At 41.9% G+C, this 27,317-nt stretch overlaps 1 protein-coding gene across 3 annotated transcripts in view; it reads left to right on the top strand.

The window, feature by feature from the left end:
• Nucleotides 1-465: 465 nt before the first annotated feature.
• The window catches only part of Cpt2 (carnitine palmitoyltransferase 2), a 34,106-nt gene continuing 7,254 nt past the window's right edge, over nt 466-27,317 (top strand). Inside the window, exons 1-6 of one of the 3 annotated variants that reach the window (XR_013091803.1) lie at nt 466-734; nt 6,536-6,616; nt 8,660-8,766; nt 15,442-16,746; nt 18,127-18,465; nt 20,676-20,750. Coding sequence is in view for 2 of the 3 variants with exons in the window: in XM_076860332.1 (XP_076716447.1) it covers nt 583-734; nt 6,536-6,616; nt 8,660-8,766; nt 15,442-16,746; nt 18,127-18,458 (1,977 nt within the window). In the remaining variant the exon portion in view is untranslated. Of the gene's footprint in view, nt 735-6,535; nt 6,617-8,659; nt 8,767-15,441; nt 16,758-18,126; nt 18,765-20,675; nt 20,751-27,317 lie in introns of those variants that run through there. The other 2 variants (XM_076860332.1, XM_076860333.1) reach the window with 2 other exon arrangements.

The following is a 27,317-nucleotide window of genomic DNA, read 5'->3' as shown; positions in this document are numbered from 1 at the left end:
TCGCTACCGTTTTCCATTTACCTATAAGCACCAGACACCTTACATACCAAATTGTCTTGGCGAAATAAATGAAGTTGTTAAAAAAAAAAAAAAAAAAAAAAAAAAAAAAAGCAACAATCGTGGCAGGTGCGTTGATCAGGATCTCCATTTAACTGAAGACATAGTTAAATGGAGATCCTGATCAAACGTCCACAGTCGTCCAGGGATCGAGCGTTGATCAATGTAGGCTTATCGAATTGCAAAAATGAATTTCGGCGGTTCTTTTTCTCCAGCTCTGATTTCTAGCTTGCTCCATAAAAGGAGAAGGGGAGGACTTCGGCTAGGTCCAATGCCTCCGCCTCCCGGGTGGGAAGACCAGCTGCCTTCAGGCATCAGCCGGGTGGGCGGGACTCGGCCGTGGGCGGGGCCTTCTGTGGGCGGGCTTTATGGGGCGGGGCCTTCTGTGGGCGGGGCCGTAGACGGGAAGTGGGCCCCGGGCGGGGACGAATTGGACGCGGAGTCCCTGACGCTGCGTCTCCGGCTTTGAGGGCAGCGGCCTTTTTCTTGGACTAGAATTCCTTCACCTCTGCCTTCTCGCCGACGATGGTGCCCCGCCTGCTGCTGCGCGCCTGGCCCCGGGGCCCTGCCATTGGCCCTGGAGCCCCCTGTCGGTCCCTCAGTGCTGACAGTAGGCCTGGCCAGTACCTGCAGCACAGCATCGTGCCCACCATGCACTACCAGGACAGTCTGCCCAGGTGAGCCCGATCTCCCTGACCCCGCCAGCCCAGGACTGACTCCAGCGCGACTCCATTCACTCAGGACTTCTGAGACTGAACTGGCTTACACCCCCAAACCCCGACCTTGGAGTCAGCCATATTCCCCATTTTCGAACTCCTGTGACTTCCCAGCTTCCAGTTTCTCCAGCCCAGGAACCCCAGAACCTTCAAGTTCTCCAAAATCCTTCCATGCACAATTCTCCGATTCTCCATCTTGAACCCTTCTCGAATTTCCTCTCCATTAACCTAACTTCCAACTGGATGGATGGATGGAGTGCCTCAGGATTGAGGCCCTCATATTTTTCCTTGAAATATGTCCTGCCTGAATATCTCCAAAACCATCAGAATCCTTCCAAACTAGGGGTATCTAATGAATGCTGAGCATTCCTGCCTGGAATATTTAGGTTGCCAGTTTCTGATACTAATAGTACTGTGGTTACCCTTCCTCAAGTTTTCCCAGTGCTCCCCCTTCTTCACCCATTACTCAGAACTTTCAGTGCCACTCCTCATTCTTCCAGTACCCTGCTCTTTTAGCACCCCACTAGTCTCCACAAGCACTGTCGCATGTTCACTCTTACCTTCAACCATACCCCCACCATGCACATCCTAACTTCTAACTCCAGTCTTAACCTGGAAAAGTTTCATGAGCCACCAGACCCTCCTCAGCATCCCTCCCTTCAAGTTCCTCTCTCTAAAATATCCTCCCTCACAGACATTTCTCCCTGCAACTTCAGCCCACCCTCATAGAATTCTTGAAACTGTCCTCAGTGCCCCTTGAGGACTTCATCTCTTTCAAATTAGATCCAGGACCCTCCCAAATTTTCAATGCTCTTCATCATAGGCTACCATCCCCACCTTCTGAAACATGAAACACCCTATAAGAATAGCCCTAAGTCTTTCTTTCCCCAACCCTTACCTAGCACTTCCCAGCTTCCAGTTTTTCCAGTCTTTGAACTCCCAGCCTTCATCTAAATTGCCAGCTCTCCTTCTCCAGAAAGAAATTAGAAATTTCCTTCACTCTCTGAAACTGAACCTAAATTGTCATCTCTACTCACTCACCATTTAGTTCCTGGAGCCAAGTTTCCAATTTGTTTCAGAAATCCTTCTCTCTTTCTCACTAAACTGTCATCAGAAATCCTCCAAGCTAGGGGCCAGTACTCCCTCCCCAGGAAGAAAACAGCATTATATCACAGGCAGTGCCCCCAGCCACAAAGTTGCTGTTTTTCTTTATATCCAAGATTGTGTTTAACCCAACATCAGTGCCCACCCTCCCCTCTCAGGAAGATCATCCAAAGGCAATTCTCCTGAAATAACAGTGTGCAAATCTCTAAGACAGACTAAAATGAGATTATCTGAACTAGTAGGAGAGAGAAAGAAAACAGGGTCTCTGTGCCTGAGGGATAACCCTGGGACCTGCCTCCTCCTTGTCAGCATGTGTGTCTGAGCTGTGCTTGTATGTGGGGGAAAGGTCAGGACTGACAAACCTGTCTTCAATTGCCAAATCCAGAGTCATGGTCATTGACTTTCAGGCAGGCCCAGGCCCCACCCAGGTTTAAGATCAAAAGGAGTTTCTGTATTTCAGACTTGGAAAGCTACAAAGAATATTTAAAATCATTTATTCCAAAGCCATCCACAGCACAAAAATCTGTAGGAATCTGCAAGAACAAACCATAATGTTCACCGCCCATTAAGCAACCAGTTTTCATGATCTCGTCTATAAAGTGGAGTTAGCTGGGGGATAAAATTCCTTCTAAATTCTGGAGTAGAGATGACAATTTAGGTTTAGTTTCAGAGAGTGAAGTAAAATGTATCATCTTTGACACTTATCTTGATGTCAGACTTGGTAAAGAGCCCTTACTTTGAAGTCTGGTAGAACTTAGTTTCAGATTCTATATCTGCAACTGTAGCTATAATTTTGGGCAATTCAGTTAACTTAGTGACAGTCCCCTGTGAGTGGCAACACACAGTTCTCTGTTGTACCATAATACTGAGATAAGATACAAGAGATAGGGAAGTATCATAATTAGTCACTCCCTCCTCCTTATCTGTCAGTTTTCTTATTACCTTTGCCTTTTAACTTGATAGACTTGGATGCTCTTTCTACTAGGATCCCTCCCACTATGATTTGCCTGTTGTTTGTTTGTTTTTAAGAGTGTGGTAAAATATGCTTAACATAAAATTTACTATTTTAACCACTTTTAGCTGTATAGTTCAGGGATATATAGAGAGTGTGTGTGTGTGTGGTGCTGGGCATTGAACCCAGGGCCTTGTGCATGGGAGGCAGGCACTCTACCAACTGAGCTATATCCCCAGCCCAGGGTGTATATTTTTTTAAGAGGTGTATTTATATAACTTGGGACTATGAAACTGTAAGTCCTAAGGAAACCAAGGATGGATCTGACTAGCCTCTAATCCACATCAATGAATATTTATCAAATATTTATTGATGTGGATTAGAGGCCCATCAGGGATGGGGAGGCACTTGTGGTTCAGTGGAGGAGATAAAACAATGACAGGTAAACAATGTTATAATGTGGATAAGAGGGAAATGACATCTTGCTGTCCTTAAAATAATGAGATAGGAGTCAGACCTGATTTGTTTATTTATTTATTTACTTACTTACTTATCTATCTATCACTTTATGGTTCCAGGGATTGAACAAGTCACCTCCCTAGCCTGCCCCACTTTTTATTTTGAGATAGTGTCTCACTAAATATTCCTGTCTCAGCCTCCCAAGTTTCTGGGATTACAGGTGTGTGCCACTCACACCTGACTTTTAACCCCAGCTCTACTTTTTACTGGTTGCATGGCCAGGAGCAAGCTGTATTACCTAAAAATGGGAATGTTAATATTACCTTCATCTCTGAGTAGTTAGAACCAAACCCTGTGATAGAAAGCACTTGGCTGGATCTTATGGCATATGCCTGTAATCTCAGCAATTTGGAAGGCTGAGACAGGAGGATGGAAAACTTGAGACCAGCCTCAGCAACTTAATGAGCCCTGTCTTAAAATTAAAAAAAGAAAAAAATTTTTTTAAAGAGCTGGGGCTCTTAAAAAAAAAAAAAAAAAAAAAAAAAAAACTGAATCTGGCACATAGTAAGTACATGCCGTCATTCACAAGTACTGTAACTGGTGTAAATAATCACCGAAAGAAAGCCATTGTGTTGAGTGAGCGTAGAGGTGCAAGTGACTTAGAGCCTGGGTGAGTGAGGGAAGTTTCACAGAGAAAGTGGCACTTGAGCTGGAATCTGAAATTCACCAAGTGAGCAGTAATGAGTAAAGGACAGAGAGGAACATGACAAGGAACAGATAACTGCAATCTGTGATGTGACCAGAAATTTTGAAAGATTTATGATAGGCCCAGCCCAAGAAAAGAATCACTATGTAGGCCTTAAGTTATTGGAGTTGGTGTGGGGTGTGTGGGGGGAGAAGAGCCCATTATTAGGCACTATGTTAGGTCTAAAATTGATGCACAATAAATGTCAATTATCTGTTGTTTTTCTTTTAATCTCTAATCACTTTTGGTGATGACTGGCGTTAGAGACATAATAGGCAGGTTCTCTAGAATTCCTGCGGGAGGCAGAAGAGTCTGAGATTCCAGGGTGTGGAGAATAACAGGGGAAACAGTAATGTTTCAGGCCCCACAGGCATGTCTTTCAGACCTATCTTCTTGTCTTCTAGAATAAATTTTATTCTCTAGCAACTCTGTGAACACTATCCCAAGTGTAACTAGATCTGTAGATGCAGAGAAGGCTTTTTAGCTGTGTTCTTGCAGGAGAAATCCCAACGTACCTGCTTCTCAGAGGAGTATTGGGGAATGAGTAAGTGACCGAGAGGAACTTAAACAGGAGATAAATCAGTGTAGCACTTACTTCCATCTTTATTACAGCAAATGACTTTTCAATGGGAGTGGGTGAAAAAGGAAAACCCAGGTAGTTAAGATGGAACTGCCATGTACCTCCCTTAACACCTGGGCTCTACCTCTTTCAAGGCCTGTTGAATTACATCACAGGGAGCTCCAGGATCTGTGGTGTACATGTTCAGTCACTTGTGGTGTTCTTTGAAGAATGTGAAGGAAGCAGGTTGTGCATAGAGACTGGACTTGCTCTCACATCTCAGTTTTTCAAGAGAATGAATGTTAACTAGAAGAATGGCTTCTGAACACTGACTGAAAAAGAAATTGTTATGGTGCAGACACCTTTGTGGTAGCAAGTTATAGAAATTTCAAGTCAAACTGGCTTTAGCAAATGAATTCACAGTCCTGAAAAATAGCCAGTGGGTCAAGAGGATCAAATGATATCATTTAGGCCCTGTTTCGGCTTCCTGATGAACTCTTCATTTATAGAACTCCATTCTCAAACAGGTTTTCTTCCCCTGGTGACAGAGTGGTAGCCAGCACATAAGATGTAGCTTACACCCTGATCTTTTAGTGACGCAAGCTAATAGAGATTGCCCTTCCTGGGAGTTAAAAAAAAAAAAAATCCTGTCTGATTGGTTCTTACTGGTCTCATCAGTCCTATACTAGTAATCTGTAAGCCCACCCCTGGGAGTTTGAGGTAGTCGGTTCCACCAGCACCACTGGTACTGAGTAGGAAAGGTTAGTTCTTCCACAAAAACAGGGTACTATTACTAGAAACCTGGGAGAATGGATGTCAGGTGGCCCAAAAGCAGAAATGAGAAAATTCTATGCTAGGCACCGAGGAGAGGTGGTGATGAGCTGATTTCCTAGAGAAGTTAAAAGACTAGGGGCAGAGTTTGGAGCTACAGGACTTGAGGACTGACTAGTTTGTTGAGTGTTTACTATGTGCTAGGCACTCTTCTAAATCATTGATAAGCATTGCGGCATTTAACTAGTATAGAACCCTAAAGTGGTACAAGTGCATATTACCCCCATTTTATAGATGAGGACATGTGGGTACAAGACAGTTGTATGCCCACAGTCACACAACTGTGGGGGATGCAGCCAGAGTCAGCTCTCTAAACTTCCTTGCAAGGGCAGGAATCAATATGACTCCTGAAGTTGTAATCACAGAGCTGGAGAGGGCCCTTAGAGACCATTTCTTTCAGTTTCTTCTTCTTACTGAGAAAAAAATTACCAGAGATGAAAAGTAACTTTTTTAAAAAAAATTATAACAACAGGGTGCAGTGGCACTTGCCTGTAATCCCAGAGACTTGGGAGGCTGGGAGGAGGAGACTTGGGAGGAGGATCTCAAGTTCGAGGCCAGCCTCAGCAACTTAGTGAGGCCCTAGCAACTTAGCAAAACCCTGTCTCAAAATATAATTTTTTTTAAAAAAGGGCTGGGGATGTGGCTCAATGGTTAAGTGCCCCTGGGGTCAATCACTGGTACCAAAATAGATAGGTAGACAGATAGATAGATAAATTAACAGCTTTATGGGGAGGCTGAGACAGGAGGATCTCAAGTTAGAGGCCTGCCTGGGCAATTTAACAAGATCCTGTCTCAAAAAATAAAGTTGGGTACGGTGGTGCACACCTATAGTCTTAGCTACTTGGGAACCTGGACAGGAGGATTGCAAGTTTGAGGTCAGTCTGGGCAATTTAGCAAGATCCTGACTCAAAAAAATAGAGGAATTGGGGGGAGGGGGTGTGGCTCATATAAAACACCACTGAGTTCAATCCCCAGTATGAAAAAAATTTTTTTTTACTAAAATGTGGAGTTACCATTGATACATTAATGATCAATTTTCTCATTTTCCTTGTGAAGCTAATTAATCTCTTTAACATATCGTCTGCCTTATGCTGACTTTGCTTTCTCTCCAGGCTGCCTATTCCCAAACTTGAAGACACCATTAGGAGATACCTCAGTGCACAGAAACCTCTCTTGAATGATGGCCAGTTCAGGTAAACGCTGACTACTCTGAATGACTATGGTTGGGTGGTTCCAGAGAGGCTGGCAAGTAATGGTGGACCAAGCTTCAGGGAATGTCTGTGACTTGATTGGATCTCCAGAACCTGGAACCTAGTTTATACTTTTGCAAGTTCAGGAAAAGATTTTCATTCCCAAAAGACTGAGCAGTCCCTGAGGTGAGAATCCTTCCAACCTGACTCAACAGATGGTTTATGAGCCAGAATGCCTTACTTTTTCAGGGGAGGGGTTACTGGGGATTGAACTTGGGAGCACTCAACCACCCTGCCCTAATTTGTATTTTATTTAGAGACAGGGTCTCACTGAATTATTTAATGCCTCCCTGTTGCTGAGGCTGGCTTTGAACTTGTGATCCTCCTGCCTCAGCCTCCTGCTGGGATTCTAGGCCACTGTGCCCAGCCAGAGTACCATACTTGTACTTTATCTTGGCAGGTGTACCTGGGAGGCCAGCTGGTACTGGTCATTTGCAGAGGGCGTGTATTCTTGGTAGAGAGGTCCATTGAGAACCATATGGCCCACCAGAAGTTTGCTTGTTGAGCATGTTTATGGCACTGGATAGTATGACTTCCAAATCCATGCCCTTTTCAGAATCTCAGAATGTGATCTTATATGGAAATAGGGTTGTTATAGATGTAATTAGTTAAGATGTGGTCCTACATCTTATTGGAGTAGATGAGTAGGGTTTTTTTTTTGTTTGTTTGTTTGTTTGTTTTTGTTTTTTTTTTTGGTTTGAGGGATTGAACCTAGAGGGCCTTATCCACTGAGCTGTATCCCCAGACCTTATTTTTTATTTTGAGATACGAAGTTGCTAAGGCTGGCCTTGAACTTGCTATCCTCCTATCTCAGCCTCCCAAATCACTGGGATTACAGGCATGTGCCATTGTGCCTAGCAGGGTAGGTCCTTAATCCAATACAACTCATGTTCTTATAAAAGAGTAAAAGAGATATAAGCAGGGATGTGAGGATGAGGACAGAGATTAGAGTGTTGTATCACAACCCAAGGAGAGTCAAGATTGCTGTTATCATCAGAAGCTAAGAATGGAATAGATTTTCCTAGAGTCTTCAGAGAGATACAGTCCTGTTGATGCCTGGATTTTGAACTATAGCCTTCAGAACTGTGAGAGAATAAATTTCTGTTGTTTTAAGCCCCACCCAGTTTGTGATAGTTATGGCAGTCTTAGGAAACTAATACAGCAAATAATTCAAAAATAATATCAGATATTGCCAAAAAAGTGGATTGCATTAAGCTCTGTTAGCCTTGTGTGGTTTGGTATTTTGGTACTTTTTCCATAATGAGAATTTTTTGTATCCATAACTGGCATTGCTGTTTGAATCAGAATCCTTCATTGGGCAGTGACAGAGAAACAGAAACTATTTATAATCTAGGTCCCTGCTTTTAAATATTCCTTGTTCAGGGACTGTTAGTATTCTCTTCAGATGGATGAACCACTTAATTTACCCACATTACCTCAAACAGTGAAATTGCATTAAAATAACCAAACTTTGAAATTAAAAAAAAAAAATTCTTGTTAGTCACTAGAAGTTTCTTTTAATATAGTAATGAATTAACAGCTACCAGTTACAAAGTGAGTATTATGTTTTAGACTATATATTTTTTAACCTTATAGGGTGGTCTCTTTTACACATGAAGAAACTGAGACTCAAGAGAGAATGTATAATTTGTCCAAAGTCACACAGTTTAAAAGTGACAGAACCAGAAATTAAACTCAGCTATTTTTTACTCAAAAGCTTATATCCTTTTCTTCATGCCAAACTGCTTCTTGGAGATTAGAGTGTCCTGTGAAATATTGATTAAGCTTCCTGATATCCTAGATTTTTCTGTTTTAGATTGATTCCTTTTCTGTTGATTTCAGAGGTACCTTCTTACCTCCTTCCCAGTTTGTAGGGATATGCTGTTGGGGGATCCACAGATCCCTCTGAGTTCTTCTTGACCATGAACCTAAAGGTATTAGGTATTTCCTGCCATGATTTAATTCTGTCTTTTTTTATCATTTCAGGAAGACAGAACAATTTTGTAAGAGTTTTGAGAACGGAATTGGAAAAGAACTACACAAGCAGCTGGTGGCTCGGGACAGACAGAATAAACACACAAGCTACATTTCTGGTAGGTGGGCTGGCCTGTGGGCAGGACTTTTCCCAGAGCCATCTATAATGAAAAATAAGGAATCCTCTATGCCATTTTGGTCTCAGAAATATTTTTAGTGAGACCAGCATTGAAGTTATGGCCCCCTCAACTTCCTGAAGCAGATGTTAAGGCTGCGGGAGCGCCTCCCCCGGGTGCTGACTGGGGGCCCCCTCTCTAGCAGTGGCTTGCCTTCTCTATTGGTGGAGTCCAATCAAGGACTATCTAAAAAGGATGCAGGATCAGGTCCTGCGGCTTCTTCCTATGGTTCTAGGCCCCCCACAGGCTGACCTAATTGCCCTGTCGTGACTCCTCCTGATACATTCCATACTTCAACAAGTATGAACTCTGTGGTCCCCTGAACCTGTGAGTCTTTCACCTTCAATGCCTTTTATCCATATTCTTTCCCCTTCTGTTCAGCTTCTTTTTTCTTTTCTTTTTGGTACTAGGCACTGAACTCAGGAGCATTCTGCCTCTGAGCTCAATCCACAGCCCTTTTTTATTTTATTTTATTTTTTAAATATTTTTTAATTGTTGGTGGACCTTTATTTTATATATTTGTATGTGGTGCTGAGAATCAAACCCAGTGCCTCATGCAAGCACGCTACCACTGAGCCACAATCCCAGCCCACACAGCCATTTTTTAAGAAATTTATTTTAGAGAGAGTTGCATTAAATTGCCTAGGCTGTCCTTGAATATGCATTGCAGACTTTCTATTCTGCCTCAGCTTCTGGAATTACAAATCACTGTGCCTGGCTCCATTTTCTTTTTCTTTTCTTTTTTTTTTCCTGGCAAATTCCTCTTTTGAGATCTGGGTAGGGTAGCATTTTTGTTTTGTTTTTCTTTTTAATATTTATTTTTTAGTTGTAGTTGGACACAATACCTTTATTTCTTTTTATGTGGTGCTTAGGATTGAACCCAGGGCCCCCCACGCACTAGGTGAGTGATCTACCGCTGAGCCACAACCCCAGCTCTGGATAGGGGAGTTTTTCTATAAATTTTCTCAGTCCTTTCCCCTCTCATTCAAAATTGGTTACTTCCACCTCTCTTCCTTCAGCACTTTTTTAACTTACTTTTTCTTTGTATCAGGTTATTATATACATGCACATAGTTTAAAGAATCAAGTTTTTCCATAAGGCTTATTAGGAGAAGTAGCAATTGCCTGACCTTCCCTTATTTTCACACTTCACACCTTCTTTCATTTCCTGTTTAATTCCCTTGATATGTACCCACATGTCCCTAAATGATATACCTATATTACTGCATCTTCATTTTAATTTTTTTTTTAATTTTAGGCATTATCTGTTGACATCTAATTACAAAGATTAGAATTTAGCAAATTTTTACATCCCCTCCCACATATATAAGTGTAGATATTTCTCAGACCCACATTTTCCCAGTATAATTATTTATAATTTTGGTTAATTCAATATTTCTTGTTTCTACTGTTATGATCATACAAATGCTATTATTAGCTGAGTCATGTAGTACATTGGGATTGTTTTTCCTTTCCTATAGAAACTTATTTTTTTCTCTGAAGTTTTTAAAAAAATTTTTTGGCACTGAGGATTAAACTCAGGAGTGCTTAAACACTGAATCACATCCTCAGCCCTTGTTATTTTTTATTTTGAGACAGTTTATCTCTGAGTTGCTTAGGGCCTCACTGAGTTGCTAAGGCTAACTTTGAGCTTGTGATCCTGCTTCCTCAACCTCCTGAGTCGCTGGGATTACAGATATGCACCACCATACCTGGCTTCTCTAAAGTTAATAATGATCCTGCTGGGCGCTGTGGCACATGCCTGTAATCCCAGTGGCTCCGGAGGCTGAGATAGGACGATGCCAAGTTGAAAGATAGCCTTAGTAATGGTGAGGCACTAGGCAACTCAGTGAGACCCTGTCTCTAAATAAAATACAAAATAGGGCTGGGGATGTGGCTCAGTGATTGGGTGCCCCTGAGTTCAATCCCTGGTACCAAAAAAGAAAAAGAAAAAAAAAAAAAAAAAAAAAGAATAGATCTTTTTTTTTTTTTTTTTTTTTTTTGATACCAGGGATTGAACTCAGGGGCACTTGCCCACTAAGCCTCATCCCCAGCTCTATTTTGTATTTTATTTAGAGTCAGGGTCTCACTGAGTTGTTTAGCACCTCACTTTTGCTGAGGCTGGCTTTGAAACTTGTGATCCTCCTATTTTAGCCTCCCAAGCTGCTGGGATTACATGTGTGTGCCACCCCTTCTGGCTCATCTTTTCTTTTGATTAATAATTTATGCCCACACTCCTCCTAAACTGTCTGAATCTCCTCTGAGTACATGAGAGAACATTATATAGTCTATTAATTTTGTTCTTTAAAAAAAAATATATATATATATATATATACACACACACACACACACACACACACACACACACACATACAAGTTTTAAGTGGACACAATGTCTTTATTTTACATTTATGTGATGTTGAGGATCAAACCCAGTGCCTCAAGCATGCTAGGCAAGCACTCTACCACTGAGCCACAACCCCATCTCCTAATTTTTTTCTTCTTTTTTTTTTTTTTTTTTTTTTTTTTTTAAAGAGAGAGTGAGAGAGGAGAGAGAGAGAGAGAGAATTTTTTGATATTTATTTTTTAGTTATTGGCGGACACAACATCTTTTGTTTGTACGTGGTGCTGAGAATCGAACCCGGGCCGCACGCATGCCAGGCGAGCGCGCTACCACCTGAGCCACATCCCCAGCCCTAATTTTTTTCTTCTTGACAAAGTCTCTTCTAGAACTTCTGACTCACTTTGGACTGGGTCTGTGAAACCATTCCTCACGCCATGCCCCCACACCTTTTTTTTTGGTACTGGGGATTGAATCCAGGATGCTTTACCACTGAGCCACATCCCCAGCCCTTTTTATTTTTTATTTCTAGACAGGATCTCAAACAGTTGCTTAAGGCCTTGCTAAGTTGCTGAGGTTGGCTCTGAACTTGTAATCCTCCTGCCTGAACCTCCTGAGTCACTAGGATTTCAGGTGTGTACCACCACCTGGCATCTGTGAACTCTTGGCCTGGGATCTTTTTTGGGGAACTTTTTTTTTCAGCTGAGATTTCTCTTATTCTTTCTCATGCTGGGACTCTGTTTCTTGGATTTCACATTTTCCTTTCTTAGTGTCTCCCTTATTTTCTTAGAACACAAGATTCCTTTTGCTCTCTGGAAGCAGAACACAGAGAGCAAGAGTTTTGAAAACTGTTCTCATACTTCAGTGATAATTTGTTTGACTAGCTTGAAAATAATTTTTCCACAGATTTTGAAGTCCATATTCCATTATCTTTTATTTTATTTATTTTTTATAGGAAGAAAAGTTTATTTTGGCTATGGTTTCCATCCACAATCAGCTGGTTCCATTCCTTTTAAAAAGCTTTTGTGGAAGCAGAAACATCATGACAGAAAGGTGTGGTCAGGAAAGCTGCTCACCTCATGGTATCCAGAAATCAGAGAGCAAGTGAGCACTCCATTGCCTTTTACTTTCAGTGTTGCTAAGTTATTTTATTATTTTGAGTCTTGATCCTTTGCTTCCTCTGTCTCTGGAAGCTTTTAGAAATTTCTCTTTTCCCGGGTGTTCTGAAATTCAGATAATGTGTTTTGGTATAGGTTTATTTATTCCCTTTTGCTGGGTCACTCAGTGAGTTCTTTGACCCTTCAAACTCATGTTTATCTCAGCTCTAGCATATTCTCTTGTTTTATTTCTTTGATTTTTCCTCCCTTCTATTTTTCTATTTTCTCTTTCTGGTTATCTTAATCAGTTGTAGAATTTCTGAGCCTGGTCCTCTAATTTTCATCTTTTCTCTCCTATTTTTCATCTCTTATTTTTGTTCTGCTGTCTGGAACACGTGCTAAATTCTATCTTTCAGTCTTTGAGTTTCTAAATTTCTCCTTTACTGTTTTTCATTTCCAAGGGCTCTTCTTTCTTTTTCTTAGGATGTTCTTTTCTTTTTATAAACAATTTTATCTCTGGAATATTTAAAACATTTTTCTTCTTCCTTCATAGTCAGTCTCCTTCAAGTTGCCTTTTTTCCTGTTTGTTTTGCCTCTTTTCTTTCTGCTGATGCTCCTTAATCCTTCCGTGCTGCCTTAGATATGAGTGACATACTAAAAAGTTGTTGGAAGCTCTGTGGATGAGGGTGAGGCTTGTTGGTTACAGGTGTCACTGTGATGTGATCTGACTAAACTGTTTCTTTGAGGTAGTGTCTAATGGTAGTGTCTTTGAGTTAGATTCCTCAGGGAAGGTTTTTCCAGTAAACTGCTAGGAGGTTGCTAGTGTGGTAGAAATAGGGCAAGGGAAGGAAGTTTGAGAGCTCAACTGTGACTTAGGTCTTCTAGTTTTCACTTTAACCAGAGAATACAAAAAGCCTTCTATCGAAGTAAGGAGGAAACACTGGGATTAAGAGTAGTGATCTAATTAAACAGTTGTTCAACCAGAGGTCTAAACAGCCCGTTACTGAGCTTTTTGGAAGTTCTGCTATGTAAAACAGATTATTTTTTTATCTGTCATGCAGTTTAAGATTGGCTTTCTTTTTTTTTATTAGTTGTTCAAAACATTACATAGCTCTTGACATATCATATTTCATACATTTGATTCAAGTGGGTTATGAACTCCCATTTTTCCCTCCTATACAGATTGCAGAATCGCATCGGTTACACATCCACGTTTTTACATACTGCCATACTAGTGTCTGTTGTATTCTGCTGTCTTTCCTATCCTCTACTATCCCCCCTTCCCTCCCCTTCCCTCCCATCTTCTCTCTCTACCCCATCTACTGTACTTCATTTCTCTGGTGAAGGGAAAGGGCGGGGGGAAATAAGATTGGCTTTCTTTTTTTTTTTTTAAAGAAAGAGTGAGAGAGAGGGAGAGAATTTTAATATTTATTTTTTAGTATTTGGCGGACACAACATCTTTGTCTGTATGTGGTGCTGAGGATCGAACCCCAGCCGCACGCATGCCAGGCGAGCACGCTACCGCTTGAGCCACATCCCCAGCCCCAAGATTGGCTTTCTTGAATCTGTTTTTGGTTATTACCCGTTACCTAAATACTTTCAAGTTTTGAATATTTGCTCTTTTCTCATTCTCTTGGCCTTATTTTGGGATGTGTGTGTGTGTGTGTGTGTGTGTGTGTGGATGTGTGTTTGGGGGAAGGTACCAGGGATTGAACTCAGGGGCACTCAGCCAAGTCATAGGCAAGAATTTATGTTTTCTTTAATAAAATACGTCTTATCCACCAGTACTTCTTTTCTCTCATCATTTTAGTGTATTGCATCACATTTTAATTTTGTTTGTCTACTTCACTAGAATTTTTCAGAATTAAAGACTATATTCTATTCTTCTCTAAATCCCCTGGACCAGGACCTGGCACTGACTCCCAAGGAATGGAATGAAATGAATGGGCCAATGAAGAAGTCATGGTTAAATTGGATCTATTGGTCCTTTCCCAGTGCTACCTGTGAAAATTATTTCCTCCAAAGTCGTAGAGAGTCCTTTTTTGTTGATTTTATCCATGTATCTCAGCAGGAATTCCCTTGAAGACACATTTTTCTGATAAAATATTGCTTCTGGAAGTTTTGTAGGCAAAACATCCAGCATGTGATCCACATGCACTTATGGTTATTTCTAATTGATTTTTTGAGTACTTCCTAAAAGAGAGTTCATAAATATATACTGTACATGGAAGGACAGTGAAGGCTGCCCTCTGTGCCCCTGTCCCATTAAGGAGATAGTCAAAGATGAATATTGTCCCTGAAAGTAGATGAATCAAGAGAAACCTAAGGAAATGGGGTAGGAATTAGCTGTTCTGTTCTAGCATGGAATCTCACTGTATGTTTTCCCTTTAGGAACGCCCCCCCCCCCAAAAAAAAAAAAAGAGAAACAGAATAAAGAAGAAAAAGCCATTAATAAACATTAGGGGAATACATATCAGATCCATAATGATATGCTACTTCATACCCACCAGAATGGCCCCAGTCAAAAAGACATATAGTAACAAGTGTTGATGAGGATTTGGGGGAAATTGGAAGTCTCATGTGCAACTGGTAGGCAGGCTGCAGCTACTTTAGAAAATGCCCTGGCTGTTCCTCGAAAGGCTTAAAAGAAACTTAGATGACCTGCCAGTTCCACTCCTAACTATATGCTCAAGAGAATTAGTAACATGTCCAACCAAAAACTCATATATGAAAGTTCAAGGCAGTATATTTCATAATAGCTAAGAAACGGTAACAACCTAAATAGCCATTAAACAAAATGTAGTATACCCATAAAATGGTATACTACATAGTTCAACAATCAACAAAATTAAACAACAGTAAAAATGAAATGAAGAACTAATATACTCTCCAACATGGATGGACCTCAAAAACATTATCAAAAATGACAGCCCAGGGGAAGGGAGGGAGCATGGGGTTATTAATGATGGTAGAATGTGATGATCATTATTATCCAAAGTACATATATGAAGACATGAATTGGTGTGACTATACTTTGTATACAACCAGAGATATGAAAAATTATGCTCTATATGTATAATAAGAATTGTAATACATTCCGCTGTCATCTATAAATTAAAAAAATGACAGCCCAGATGCAAAAGACCACACATTGTATAATCCCTTTTATTTTGCTTTTTAGGCCCCTGGTTTGATATGTATTTAACTGCTCGGGACTCAGTTGTTCTGAACTTTAATCCATTTATGGCGTTCAATCCTGATCCAAAATCTGAGTATAATGACCAGCTCACCCGGGCGACCAACATGACTGTTTCTGCCATCCGGTTTCTGAAGACACTCCGGGCTGGCCTTTTGGAGCCAGAAGTATTCCACTTGAACCCTGCCAAAAGTGACACGAATACCTTTAAAAGACTCATACGTTTTGTGCCTTCCTCTCTGTCTTGGTATGGGGCTTACTTGGTCAATGCATATCCCTTGGATATGTCTCAGTATTTTCGGCTTTTCAATTCAACTCGTTTACCCAAACCCAGGCGGGATGAACTCTTTACTGATGACAAGGCCCGACACCTCCTGGTCCTAAGAAAAGGACATTTCTATGTCTTTGATGTCCTGGATCAAGATGGGAACATCGTAAGCCCCTCAGAAATCCAGGCACATCTGAAGTACATCCTCGAAGACAATAGCCCTGTGCCTGAGTTTCCTCTGACATATCTGACCAGTGAGAACCGAGATGTCTGGGCAGAGCTCAGGCAGAAGCTGATACATGGGGGCAATGAGGAGACCCTGAGGAAAGTGGACTCTGCTGCCTTCTGCCTCTGCTTAGATGACTTCCCCATTAAGGACCTTGTCCATTTGTCCCACACCATGCTACATGGTGATGGTACAAATCGCTGGTTTGATAAATCCTTTAACCTCATTGTGGCCAAGGATGGCACTGCTGCTGTCCACTTTGAGCATGCTTGGGGTGACGGGGTTGCAGTACTCAGGTTTTTCAATGAAGTGTTTAAAGATAGCACTAACACTCCTGCCATCACTCCCCAGAGCCAGCCAGCCAATACGGACTCTTCCATCACTGTGCAAAAACTCAGCTTCAAATTGAATGATGCCTTAAAGGCTGGAATCACTGCTGCAAAGGAAAAGTTTGATGCTACCACGAAAACCCTCACCATTGACTGTATGCAGTTTCAGAGAGGAGGCAAAGAATTCTTGAAGAAGCAGAAGTTGAGCCCTGACGCAGTGGCACAGCTGGCCTTCCAGATGGCCTTCCTGCGGCAGTACGGGCAGACAGTGGCTACCTACGAGTCCTGCAGCACTGCAGCATTCAAACATGGCCGCACTGAGACCATCCGCCCAGCCTCCATCTTCACAAAGAGGTGCTCTGAGGCCTTTGTCAGGGAGCCCTCTAAGCACAGTGCTGGCGAGCTTCAGCAGCTGATGGCCGAGTGCTCCAAGTACCATGGCCAGCTGACCAAAGAAGCAGCAATGGGTGAGACAGGGGTGGGGAACATGCCCTCTGTGCCTGGGTTAGACTCAGTAACATCCCCCCACATCTGATGTCTACCCCATCCCTAGATTTAATTCACCTGCTTACTCCCAAAATGATGATTTTTTTTCCCCCTATCCTAGTAGTCTGAAGAGCTAGCCCAGCCGCTAGAGATCAGAATGTTCTCATGTCCTAAGTAGGGATGGGGAAATGGATCTAACTTTCTTCTCATTTAAAAGTCATCTTCAATTGTGAGTCATGATTCTCCTTTTTCTATTGCTTGTTAGTTGTCAGACTTCCTTTCAGCAATTGAGAATTTCTAAGCCCACAGCTCCCTCTCACTTTACCTCAGATGTATTATGTTGGCTCCCTGGAAATAGATCATCTCAGAAGTGCTTTCCAAATTGAAGTGTCATCTTTTCATCTCTTTGTGATAAAATTGAAAACCTGGAAAGGATGTGGAGGATATCCAATCTTTTCACATAGCTTCAAAGTCCTAGAACTGAAAGGGTCCTCCAAGACCTAGTTTTTTTCCTTCTCCATTTTATAGGCAGGAAACTGAGGCCACTGGCCTAGTGCTACACAGAAAATATGTAGTAAGGCTGAAATTAGAACCGTGGCCAAAAATCCTTTTTTTTTTTTCCCCTAGTGACTTAATTTGTCTTTTACATGTGAATTGTACTTTGAATTTTGTCTTATTTTTGGTTTATGTGTGTGATGGAGGAGGGGTGATTGCTGGGAATTGAACCCAGGGCCTTGTGTATGCTAACATACACTTTACCACTGAGCTGCATACACCTCTAGCCCCATATCTTCAGTTTTTGAGTCTATGGCTTTCTTCACATACTGTCTTGACTGACTAAATTGATTCACAATTTTTAAAACCATGTTTTCATTCTAGGCTCATTTTTAGCTCAACTATTGACATCTAAAAATATGTTTTAAAATAATTTAAGGTAGGTTCAGTGGCGCACACCTATAATTCCATTGACTTGGGAGACTGAAGCAGGAGGATTGTAAGTTCAAGGCCAGCCTTAGCAACTTAGTAAGACCCTAAGCAACTTAGAGATTCTGTACCCAAATAAAAAAAATTTTAAAATGCCTGGAGATGTGGCTCAGTGGTTAAACACCTCTGGGTTCAATTCCTGGTTTAAAAAATATATATATATATATATATTTTAAATTTATTTATTTATTTTAATATTCTGGAATGAGCTTCTGCAAAGTTTAGTTAGCTGGAGATATACATACAGAGGTAGAGAGACCCTTCTACTTTACAGACTGCTCTTAAGGGGGATTCCTGTCATGGCTGGGAGGTTTGCCTAAGATCCTTTCCAATTCTGAGATTTTGAGACTCCTGTTTTTCCATTTTGTCTCTGACAGGCCAGGGCTTTGACAGACACTTGTTTGCTTTGCGGTACCTGGTGGCAGCCAAAGGAATTGTCCTGCCCGAGCTCTACCTGGATCCTGCATATGAACGGATAAACCACAACATCCTGTCCACCAGCACGCTGAGCAGCCCAGCAGTGAACCTTGGTGGCTTTGCCCCTGTTGTCCCTGATGGCTTTGGCATTGGTTATGCTGTTCATGACGACTGGATAGGCTGCAATGTCTCCTCCTACCCAGGACGCAATGCCCGGGAGTTTCTTCACTGTGTTGAGAAATCCTTAGAAGATATATTTGATGTCTTAGAAGGCAAATCCATCAAAGCTTAGCTTCCAGGTAGATGGAAAGTCCTCCATTACTTCCTCATGAAAATGGAGGGCCATGTAACCCATAAGTGCTATCCTGTGCCTAATGAAACTAATCACGGGCCCAAGCAGCCAGTGCTGCAGTCTTGAGCTCTAAGATCAATTTTTTAAAGCTAAATGTATTATTTCTGAATGGGACTAGATCATAAGAGACAATGAGAAATTTCAGTTTCAAGACCCTCTGATCAAGATATTGGGTTTAAAGAACTAACTCAGGTCTATTTTTTGTTTAAACAGAAATAAAATGTAATTGTGTAATTGTTGCTTAAAGATGCTTCCTCTTATTATTAGTAGTGTTTTTTTGTTGTTGTTTGTTTGTTTTTTGTTTTGTGGTGCTGGGGATTGAATCAGGGACTTGTGCGTGCAAGGCAAGCATTCTACCAATTGAGCTATATCCCCAGCTTTTTTTTTTTTTTTTTTTTTAATCCCTACTTCCCACAAAGAACTTCCCAATAGTAAGTTCAGGAAGCAATAAGTTCCCATTGGTTCCTGGCTCCTCAGGTGCTATGGGAAACACTGTTTCATCCTCTATAAACTTGCCCCTTTCTCTTGGGCAAAAGTACCCTTTATTTTTCTAAGGAGTGAACTGCTCTGCTTGATTCTGGCAGGCCTGCTTCAATAAAGGATCTAACCATGATTTAAGGACTCCTATTTGACTATTTTGGGGGGCCAAATGAGGATTTATAATGGGCATGTGTTTATTTTAATCAGTTGAAGTGTGAGTGAGAATTGTGACCCCAGGTAGTAAACTTAAGTCTGCATTTTACAGTAGAGAAATTTCTTTTAAGTGAAATGAGTATAGATTTTTTCCCCTCCCATTACTTGTTAGAATGCTACTGGAACTTGAACAGAAGGGCATTTTTATCACATTTTTTGAAAAGGACGTAATTTGTGTTAATCTTACTGCATCCCCAATGGCTTCTCAGTGAGTTACAGATACAGCTGGGATTTGAATTCTGGTATAGGTTGGTCACAAATCACTCTCAATATGTTAAGTCACTTTATCCTCTTTACAGTTCCTATAGAGTGGGATTGTTTATAAGGATTACCTCTAACAATGTAGATAAAGCACCTGGCACAGAGTCACAGTTTAATATGTGTTGTGTTGCTATTTTGTGATGGCTGTTGCTTCTCTCTCTTCCATTCCCTAGTAAGTGATGACCCTACTTTAATAGTGAGGTCCCCGTCACATTAGCTCTTAATACAACACCTCAACTGAATCTTTCTGGGCTGAAAAATTATATCAGTGTGTATTATGTTCAGGTGAATATTTATTGGGTGCACACAGGCCTGTCACGGTGCTCAGTATTCCTCTTCACAACTCCCTTCCCATCCTTCCTTCTTGTCTTGTATTCATATGATGAAAGGTTCTAGAATAGCAGCTAGGTTGACAAAGACACACAGTGGCAAAAACACTTACCTATTGGGCCTCATCCCAGTTGGGGATCACACACAAGTCTTGTAGGTTTATAAAGCTCTTCCCTGTGCATCAGCTGATTTGATCCCCTCAACTGTGGGGTGGGCAGAAATTATTATCCCCATTTTATATACAGGAGGTAGATAGCCTGGAGAGGGGGGCTCTTACTCATAGTCACTTAGTAAGTTGCAGAACCACAACCAGCTCTCCTGATTCATTGTTCAATGCTCTATCATGTTTGTTTATCTAGCTTTCCAGTAATTTCATCTTTTTTATTAAAAAAATTTTTTAGTTGTAGACAGACATAATATTTATATTTTACTTATTTTTATGTGGTGCTGAGGGTCAATTTTATGTTTATGCTAGGCAAGCGCTCTACTACTGAATTACAACCCTAGCCCCCAGTAAGGGCATCTTACACTGGCTGTTATCAAAACTCAGAAGAGTGAAGCTTGTTCAGTTAGTCCCTGAAGCAGCTCTCCTGTAGAGCTGCTCATGCAAGGACAGATCTTGAGGAAGTCAGCAGGTTCTGTCCAGGGGGCTTTCTCTCTTCATGACTCCTGGACAGGTACTGTGCATCTCCAGTCCCACAGCTGTACCAGCCTCCCTTGAGCTTCTTTTGAGGTGTCCCTAAGATCTTCAAACAGATTTAAGAATACCATGTGGCTTATGTATAAAAAAATCCCAGCAATAACGGATGTGTATTTCACATGATTGTCTATTTTAATTAATTAATTTATTTATTTTTAATATTTATTTTTTAGGTGTAAATGGACACAACACAATGCCTTTATTTTTATGTGGTGCTGAGGATCGAACCCAGGTCCCGCCCGTACTAGGTGAGCACTCTACCGCTGAGCCACAATCCCAGCTGATAGTGTATTTATTTAAAGTGCATTATTCATTTTTAGTATATTATACAACCATCATCACAACATTTTTTGATTTTCTTCTCAGAAAGAAACCCTATACTCATTAGAAGTCCTTCTTTTCCCCTAACCTTTTTATGCCCCTAAGCCTTAGAAAATCACAAATGTACTTTCTATTAATAGGTTTTCCTATTTTGAGCATTTTATATAAATGGAATCATATGTGTATGGCCTTTTGATTGGGCTTGTTCACTTAGCATAATGTTTTCAAGGTCCATCCATATGGTGGCATGTTACAAAAAATTCTATTGTAGGGCTGTACCATTTGTCAGTGGATGGACATTTGGGTGGCTTATACTTCTTGGCTATTGAATAATGCTGCTATGACAAGTTTTTATGTGGATATGTTTTCATTCTCTCGGGTACATATCTAGAAGTGGAATTGCTGGGTTGTTTAGTAATTCTGCTTAGTTGAGAAATAGCCAAAACTTTTTTTCTTTTAATACTAGTGATAGAACCCAGGCATGCTCTACACCTGAGCTATGTCTCCCACTCACTCTTCATTTATTTTTTGAGACAGTGTCTTGCTAAGTTGCCCAGGCTGGGCTTGAACTTGGAATCCTCCAACCTTGACCTCCTGAATAGCCAGACTTTTGCACCATTATATATTCCCATCAGTCTGGAATGAAGATTCCAGTTTTTCCCTATCCTTACCAACATTTGTTATCTTTTTTTTTTTTTTTTTTTTTTCAGTAGCGGGGATTGAACCCAGGTTGTTTTACTACTGAGCAATACCCCTAGTCCTTTTTATTTTGAGACAGGGTCTCACTAATTTGCTTAGGGCCTTGCTAAGTTGCTGAGGCTGGCCTTGAACTTGTGATCCTCCCGAGTCACTGGGATTACAGGCATGTGCCACCATGCCTGGCCCCGATTATTTTTTAAATACTTATTTTGAGGGCTGGGGTTGTAGCTTGGTGGTAGAGCATTTGCCTAACTTGTGTGAGGCACTGGGTTTGATCCTCAGCACCACATAAAAATAAATAAATAAAGGTATCATGTTCATCTACAACTACAAATAAATAAATAAGACAGGGTCTCACTAAGGTGCCCAGACTAGCTTCAAATTTGTAATCCTCCTGCCTCAGTCTCCTGGGTAGCTGTGCTTACAGGTTTGTGCCACATTGCCTGGTTCATCTGTATTTTTTATTATAGACATTTTGGTAGGTGTGAAATAGTGTTCACTGCAGTTTTTATGAACTTACATTTTAAGTTTAACTGTCTCAAACTTACTGTCTTACTCTCCTGTGTATTCCTCTTGGTGCTATAGACAGTGATTTTTCTCATGTACAAAATTGGTCATCTGTCTGTTTAAAATCCATTGATGGTTTTCCTTTATGCTTGGAAAGAAGTTCATGCCTGCAATGTGACAACTGACGCCCAGAGAGAGCTGGCCCTGTCGATCTGCTCTGTTCAGTCTTACCCTTAACAGCTTACACTTCCTCAGGGACACAGTGCCATTTACACCCTCCCTGCACTTTTGGCTATCTTTTGCTCAAATTTCAGGTTCCAGCTGGACTTACCTCCTCTAGGAAATCTTCCTGGCCCCATCCCTGCAAGACCGAATTAATTAGTACTCTTCCTGTGTGCCCAAAGCATTCTGACCTGACCTTTAACAAGTACTTTTCTGTTTATGCAACCATCCTCATTGCCAGATGAAGGGACCTCATGGGTTCAAGAACGTGGGGCTCATGAAATATTTGTGGGATGACTGACTGAATATCCTACCCAAACCCCACTATTGTGGTTGCCTGCTTAATAGGGTGAGGAATTTATCATGCATCTCCTGTCCCTGTAGTCCAGTACTGTATGGTACATCAGAGAGCAGGCTGATGACTTGTACTTTGTAGTACTTAGCAGAGCTTGGCAGGGGAGGCTGAACCACAGGGCTACAATTAAGTATAGAGCATACTCTGCAGTGGCCACTGCACCTAGCTTGTTTTTGTTTTGTTTTTTGGTACTGTGGATTGAACCCAGGTCTCTACTACTGAGCTATATTCCCAGGCTCTTTTATTTTGAAACGGGGTCTATTTATCCAGGCTGGCCTCAAACTTGTGATTATCTTGCCTCAGCCTCCTGAGTAACTGGGATTACAGACATGTGCCACCATACCCAAATAATTTTGAGACAGGGTCTCCCTAAATTGCTGAAGCTGACCTTGAATTTATAATCTTCCTCTTTCAGCCTGCTGAGTAGCTAGGATTATAGGCATGCACTACTGCACATGACTATTGAGCAATTTTTAATCTTTTAATTTGAAAAGAAATAGCCATATTAGGGGCTGGGGATGTGGCTCAAGCGGTAGCGCGCTCGCCTGGCATGCGTGCGGCCCGGGTTCGATCCTCAGCACCACATACAAACAAAGATGTGTCCGCCAAAAACTAAAAAATAAATATTAAAAAAAAGAAATAGCCATATTATTCTAGCATCTTCAGGAAAGAGGCAGGATGGTAGGCATTAGTTAGCAATTGATGCCAAGGAGATCTAGTCAGTCTGATCTCATCTCCAGGGCACAGACACCTAGGCTCTGAGCTACCTCCAAGTGGGTATTTGGTCATTAGAGACCTGTTCAGACTGTCTGCATGTCTTTTTTTTTTTTGTACCAGGGATTGAACTTAGGGGCACTCGGTCACTGAGCCACATTCCCAGCCCTATTTTGTATTTTATTAGAGATAGGGTCTCACTAAGTTGCTTAGCAAGCCTTGCTAAATTGCTGAGGCTGGCTTTGAACTTGTGATCTTCCTGCCTCCACCTCCCAAACTGCTGGGATTACAGGTGTGCGGCTGTCTGCATTTCTAATCAAATCATAACTGCTTCCATTTGCTCCCATATACCAAACCCCTTTCATTGTGCTAAGCTCCTTTTCTTGGGTATCTGTAGTAGTAGAGGCTCTCAGAGAAGATATGCCAATGAATGAATATTTAGATGAAAAAAAAGGTGCCAGGAAAGCAAAACATGACCAGTTTTGTGAAGGGCAGGCATAAAAGCAGCTCCTCTGAGGTCTTGAGCAACTAGTCAGCAAGAGGGCGTGGCCCAATGGTACTTGGCCGACTGAGGAACAGGAACAGCTCTGTGAAATGATTGTGGTGACTAGCCAGGCAGAGTTCCTGAGGCTTCTGCCTTCTCTGGAAACAGCAGAAATGAACACTGTATGCAAGGCCTGCAGCCTCTTTACACATAGTCCTACGTAAGAAAAATGCTATTACTTTGTTGTTGTTGTGAAAACGATAGTTTTATTGAAAAAATATTTTTTAAATTTTTTTAATATTTATTTTTTAAATATTTATTTGGCAGGAGACAATATCTTTATTTTATTTTATTTTTAATGTGGTGCTGAAGATGGATCCCAATGCCTCATGCATGCTAGGCAAGGATTCTACCACTGAACCACAAACCAAGCCCCTTGAAAAAAATATTTTGTGCACAAGAAATGATTATGCCTCTGAGCCTCCCTCCCATCCCATGACTTGGGGCTGTGAGGTGGGTAGGTCACAGCTGCGCAAAGTTCCCTTTGTGCTGTTCCATCCACTGATCCAGCATCATATGGGACTTCTAGCTGAGCTGCAGGGTCAGCTCAATGTTTTGATTAGGTTTCAGAGCATAGAAATGGAACATGTTGGCCAGGTCACAGGCCCCAGGAAAGCTAAGCCTCTCATAGTCATCAGGAATTGTCTGGAAGCAGAGGGAGGTTACTATAGCTGCCTCCACCAGGGAGGCAGAAAGGATAGCCAGGTGGGCTAGGGTTTTCCCATCTGCCTCACACAGAGCCGCTATGGCCTCTTTGTCACCAACTGAGGTCCTCAATACATGGCCACTTGTTTGGAAAGCACCGTTTCTCAAAAGTTACCTGATTAGTCAGTTTGAAGGCTGTTCAAGATCATGAGATATTGACTCATGAAAGCTTTTTGGCTCTTTCCAAATCAGAAGTCTGCAATACCCCTTTCAAACCAAACCTTACCTCCTCAGCTCTTCACAGCCCAACCCAGGCCTTTGTTGCTCTCTCTCTCTCTTTTTTTTTAAAAATAATACATGGTGCTGGGTACAGTGGCACACAACTGTAATCCCAGCAATGCAGGCAGCTAAGGCAGGAGGATCACAAATTTGAGGCCAGCCTCAGCAACTTAGTGAGAATTTGTCTCAAAAGGTCTGGGGATATAGTTCAAAGGCAGGGTGCCTCTGGGTTCAGTCCCAGTGTCTAAATAACACATGGCCACTTAGTACACTTTTTCTAGGCACTAGGCATTCTTACTAAGAAAGCCCTAACATCAATTATTTCATTTAGCCCTTACAACAGCCCAAGGTGGATACTGTAATATATCCATTTGACAGATGAGGAAGCAGACAGACAGGGGTCGGGGCAGTTCCCAAGCTTACATGTTGGTGGTCTTGAAGACTGGAACCAGGATCTGAGTCTGAGTCTGACCTTTCCCCACTGCTAGTTCTGTGGGTGACTTGTCTTAGAACTTCTGTTTCCCAGATTTTCTTTAATGAGTAGGTCTTTTGAAATGCAAACAACAAGCATTACACAGAAGGCAGCCAAGGTTCTGGACAGGAAGCACGAGGGTCAGTATGGAAAGGAAGAGATGGGAATGCCTCCTGCCCACCTAGCCAGGCCAAGAGGGACAGGGGTCAGGCTTTTTTTTTTTTTTTTTAAGAGTTTATTTATTTATTTGAGAGAGAGAGAGAGAGAGAGAGAGAGAGAGAGAGAGAGAGAGAGAGAATTCTTTAATATTCATTTTCTAGTTTTTGGCGGACACAACATCTTTGTTTGTATGTGGTGCTGAGGATCGAACCCGGGCCGCACGCATGCCAGGCGAGCACGCTACCGCTTGAGCCACATCCCCAGCCCAAGGCCTTTCTATCCTCCCCATTTGTTTCCCTTTAACACATGTCCTACAGAGAAGCCCAGTGGGTCCCATGTCTTCAGCCTGCCTTGCCTAGATTTCTACTGTCCCTTCTTTATGAAAACTTCTATCCTTGGTCAAAACACATAAGGTAGAAATTTCATTCTGGACACACTTAGCTCCCAGGAACAGCATAACATACGTTAACCACGACAATGGATTTAGATTTGCCTCACTCAGAGGGCGGGGAGCCCTAACAACTACTTCCTAGACACCAAAAGTCCCCTTTGGGAGTCAAAAGGAGCTTATCTAGGCTGTGGAATTGCCTGGCAGGAGCTGGGACCTCACCCGCTCCAGAAGGGAGGAGCCCACCTTGGCATGGTGCACAGTCTTGACTGTGTGCTTGGTGAGCAGGAAGGCATACTCCTCCGCGGTATGCCTGCAGAGGCTGAGTCAGATGTTCTGCCCAATATATGCTTCTGGCATCTTCAGCAGGCTGAGCACCACAGGACCCAGGTCATTCACAGCCATACTGTCTATGGGATGTCACCCATGGACAAGCCTGGGGTGGGTAAAAGATATGCTGGCATGGTCAGAGGCCCTCCAGCTGGACTGGATTTCCCAGAGTTAGTCCACTGGACACCTGCCCAAATCAGCACTGGTCAGTGTCCAGGTGTGGCGCCAGGAACCCTTGGGTCCTTCCTCACCCACAAAAAGGTATGTCTTTTCAGATCACCCAGGGGCCTGAGGGGATGGAGCCCAACTCAGAAGCCCAGATAGGGTGAACTTCTCATGATAGTTCTGCGAACTCTATAAAGGATGGTACTGCAGGCCACTATGGGCACCAGACTCTTCATGCCAGGTGGGCTGGGCTCCCTGGCAGTGCCTGTGCCCTTCCATGAGGGAAGTGGCATTCACACTCAGGGTGAAGAGGCCCCCTCCCACTCTGGTCTCCAGTGCATCCTGCTCTAATCCACCAACCAACTGGCAGAACACAGGTTGCCTGAGGTTTTTTCCAATGTTGAGATATGTTCCTGTTATCCCTAGTTTTTCTAGTGTTTTGAACATGAAGGGGTGCTGTATTTTATTGAATACTTTTCTGCATCTATTGAGATTATCATGATTCTTATCTTTAAGTATACTGATGTGATGAATTACATTTATTGATTTCCATATGTTGAACCAACCTTGCATCCCTGGGATGAACCCCACTCGATCGTGGTACACTATCTTTTTGATATGTATTTGATTTGCCAGAATTTTCTTGAGAATTCTTACATCTATGTTCATTAGAGATATTGTTCTGAAGTTTTCTTTGTGTCTTTGCCTGGCTTTGGAATCAGGGTGATATTGGTCTCATAGAATGAGTTTGGAAGTGCTCCCTCTGAAATAAATTGAAGAGTATTGGTATTAGTTCTTCTTTAAAGATCTTGTAGAACTCGGCTGTGTATCCATCTGGTCCTGGGCTTTTCTTTGTTGGTAGGCTTCTAATGGCGTCTTCTATTTCATCACCAGGGCCCTTATTTACAAACTGGCTGGTAGGCATAGAAAAGAGCAAGTGTTCCCACTGAAATCTATAACTGAACCCTATCAGCTGCGGCCAGCACAGTGGATTAATTGTTTGGTCACTCAGGGA

The sequence above is a fragment of the Callospermophilus lateralis genome, chromosome 7, assembly GCF_048772815.1.
Source record: "Callospermophilus lateralis isolate mCalLat2 chromosome 7, mCalLat2.hap1, whole genome shotgun sequence".
NCBI lineage: Eukaryota > Metazoa > Chordata > Mammalia > Rodentia > Sciuridae > Callospermophilus > Callospermophilus lateralis.
The sequence above is the reverse complement of the archived record's forward strand: the minus strand, read 5'-3'. Positions and strand labels throughout refer to the sequence as shown.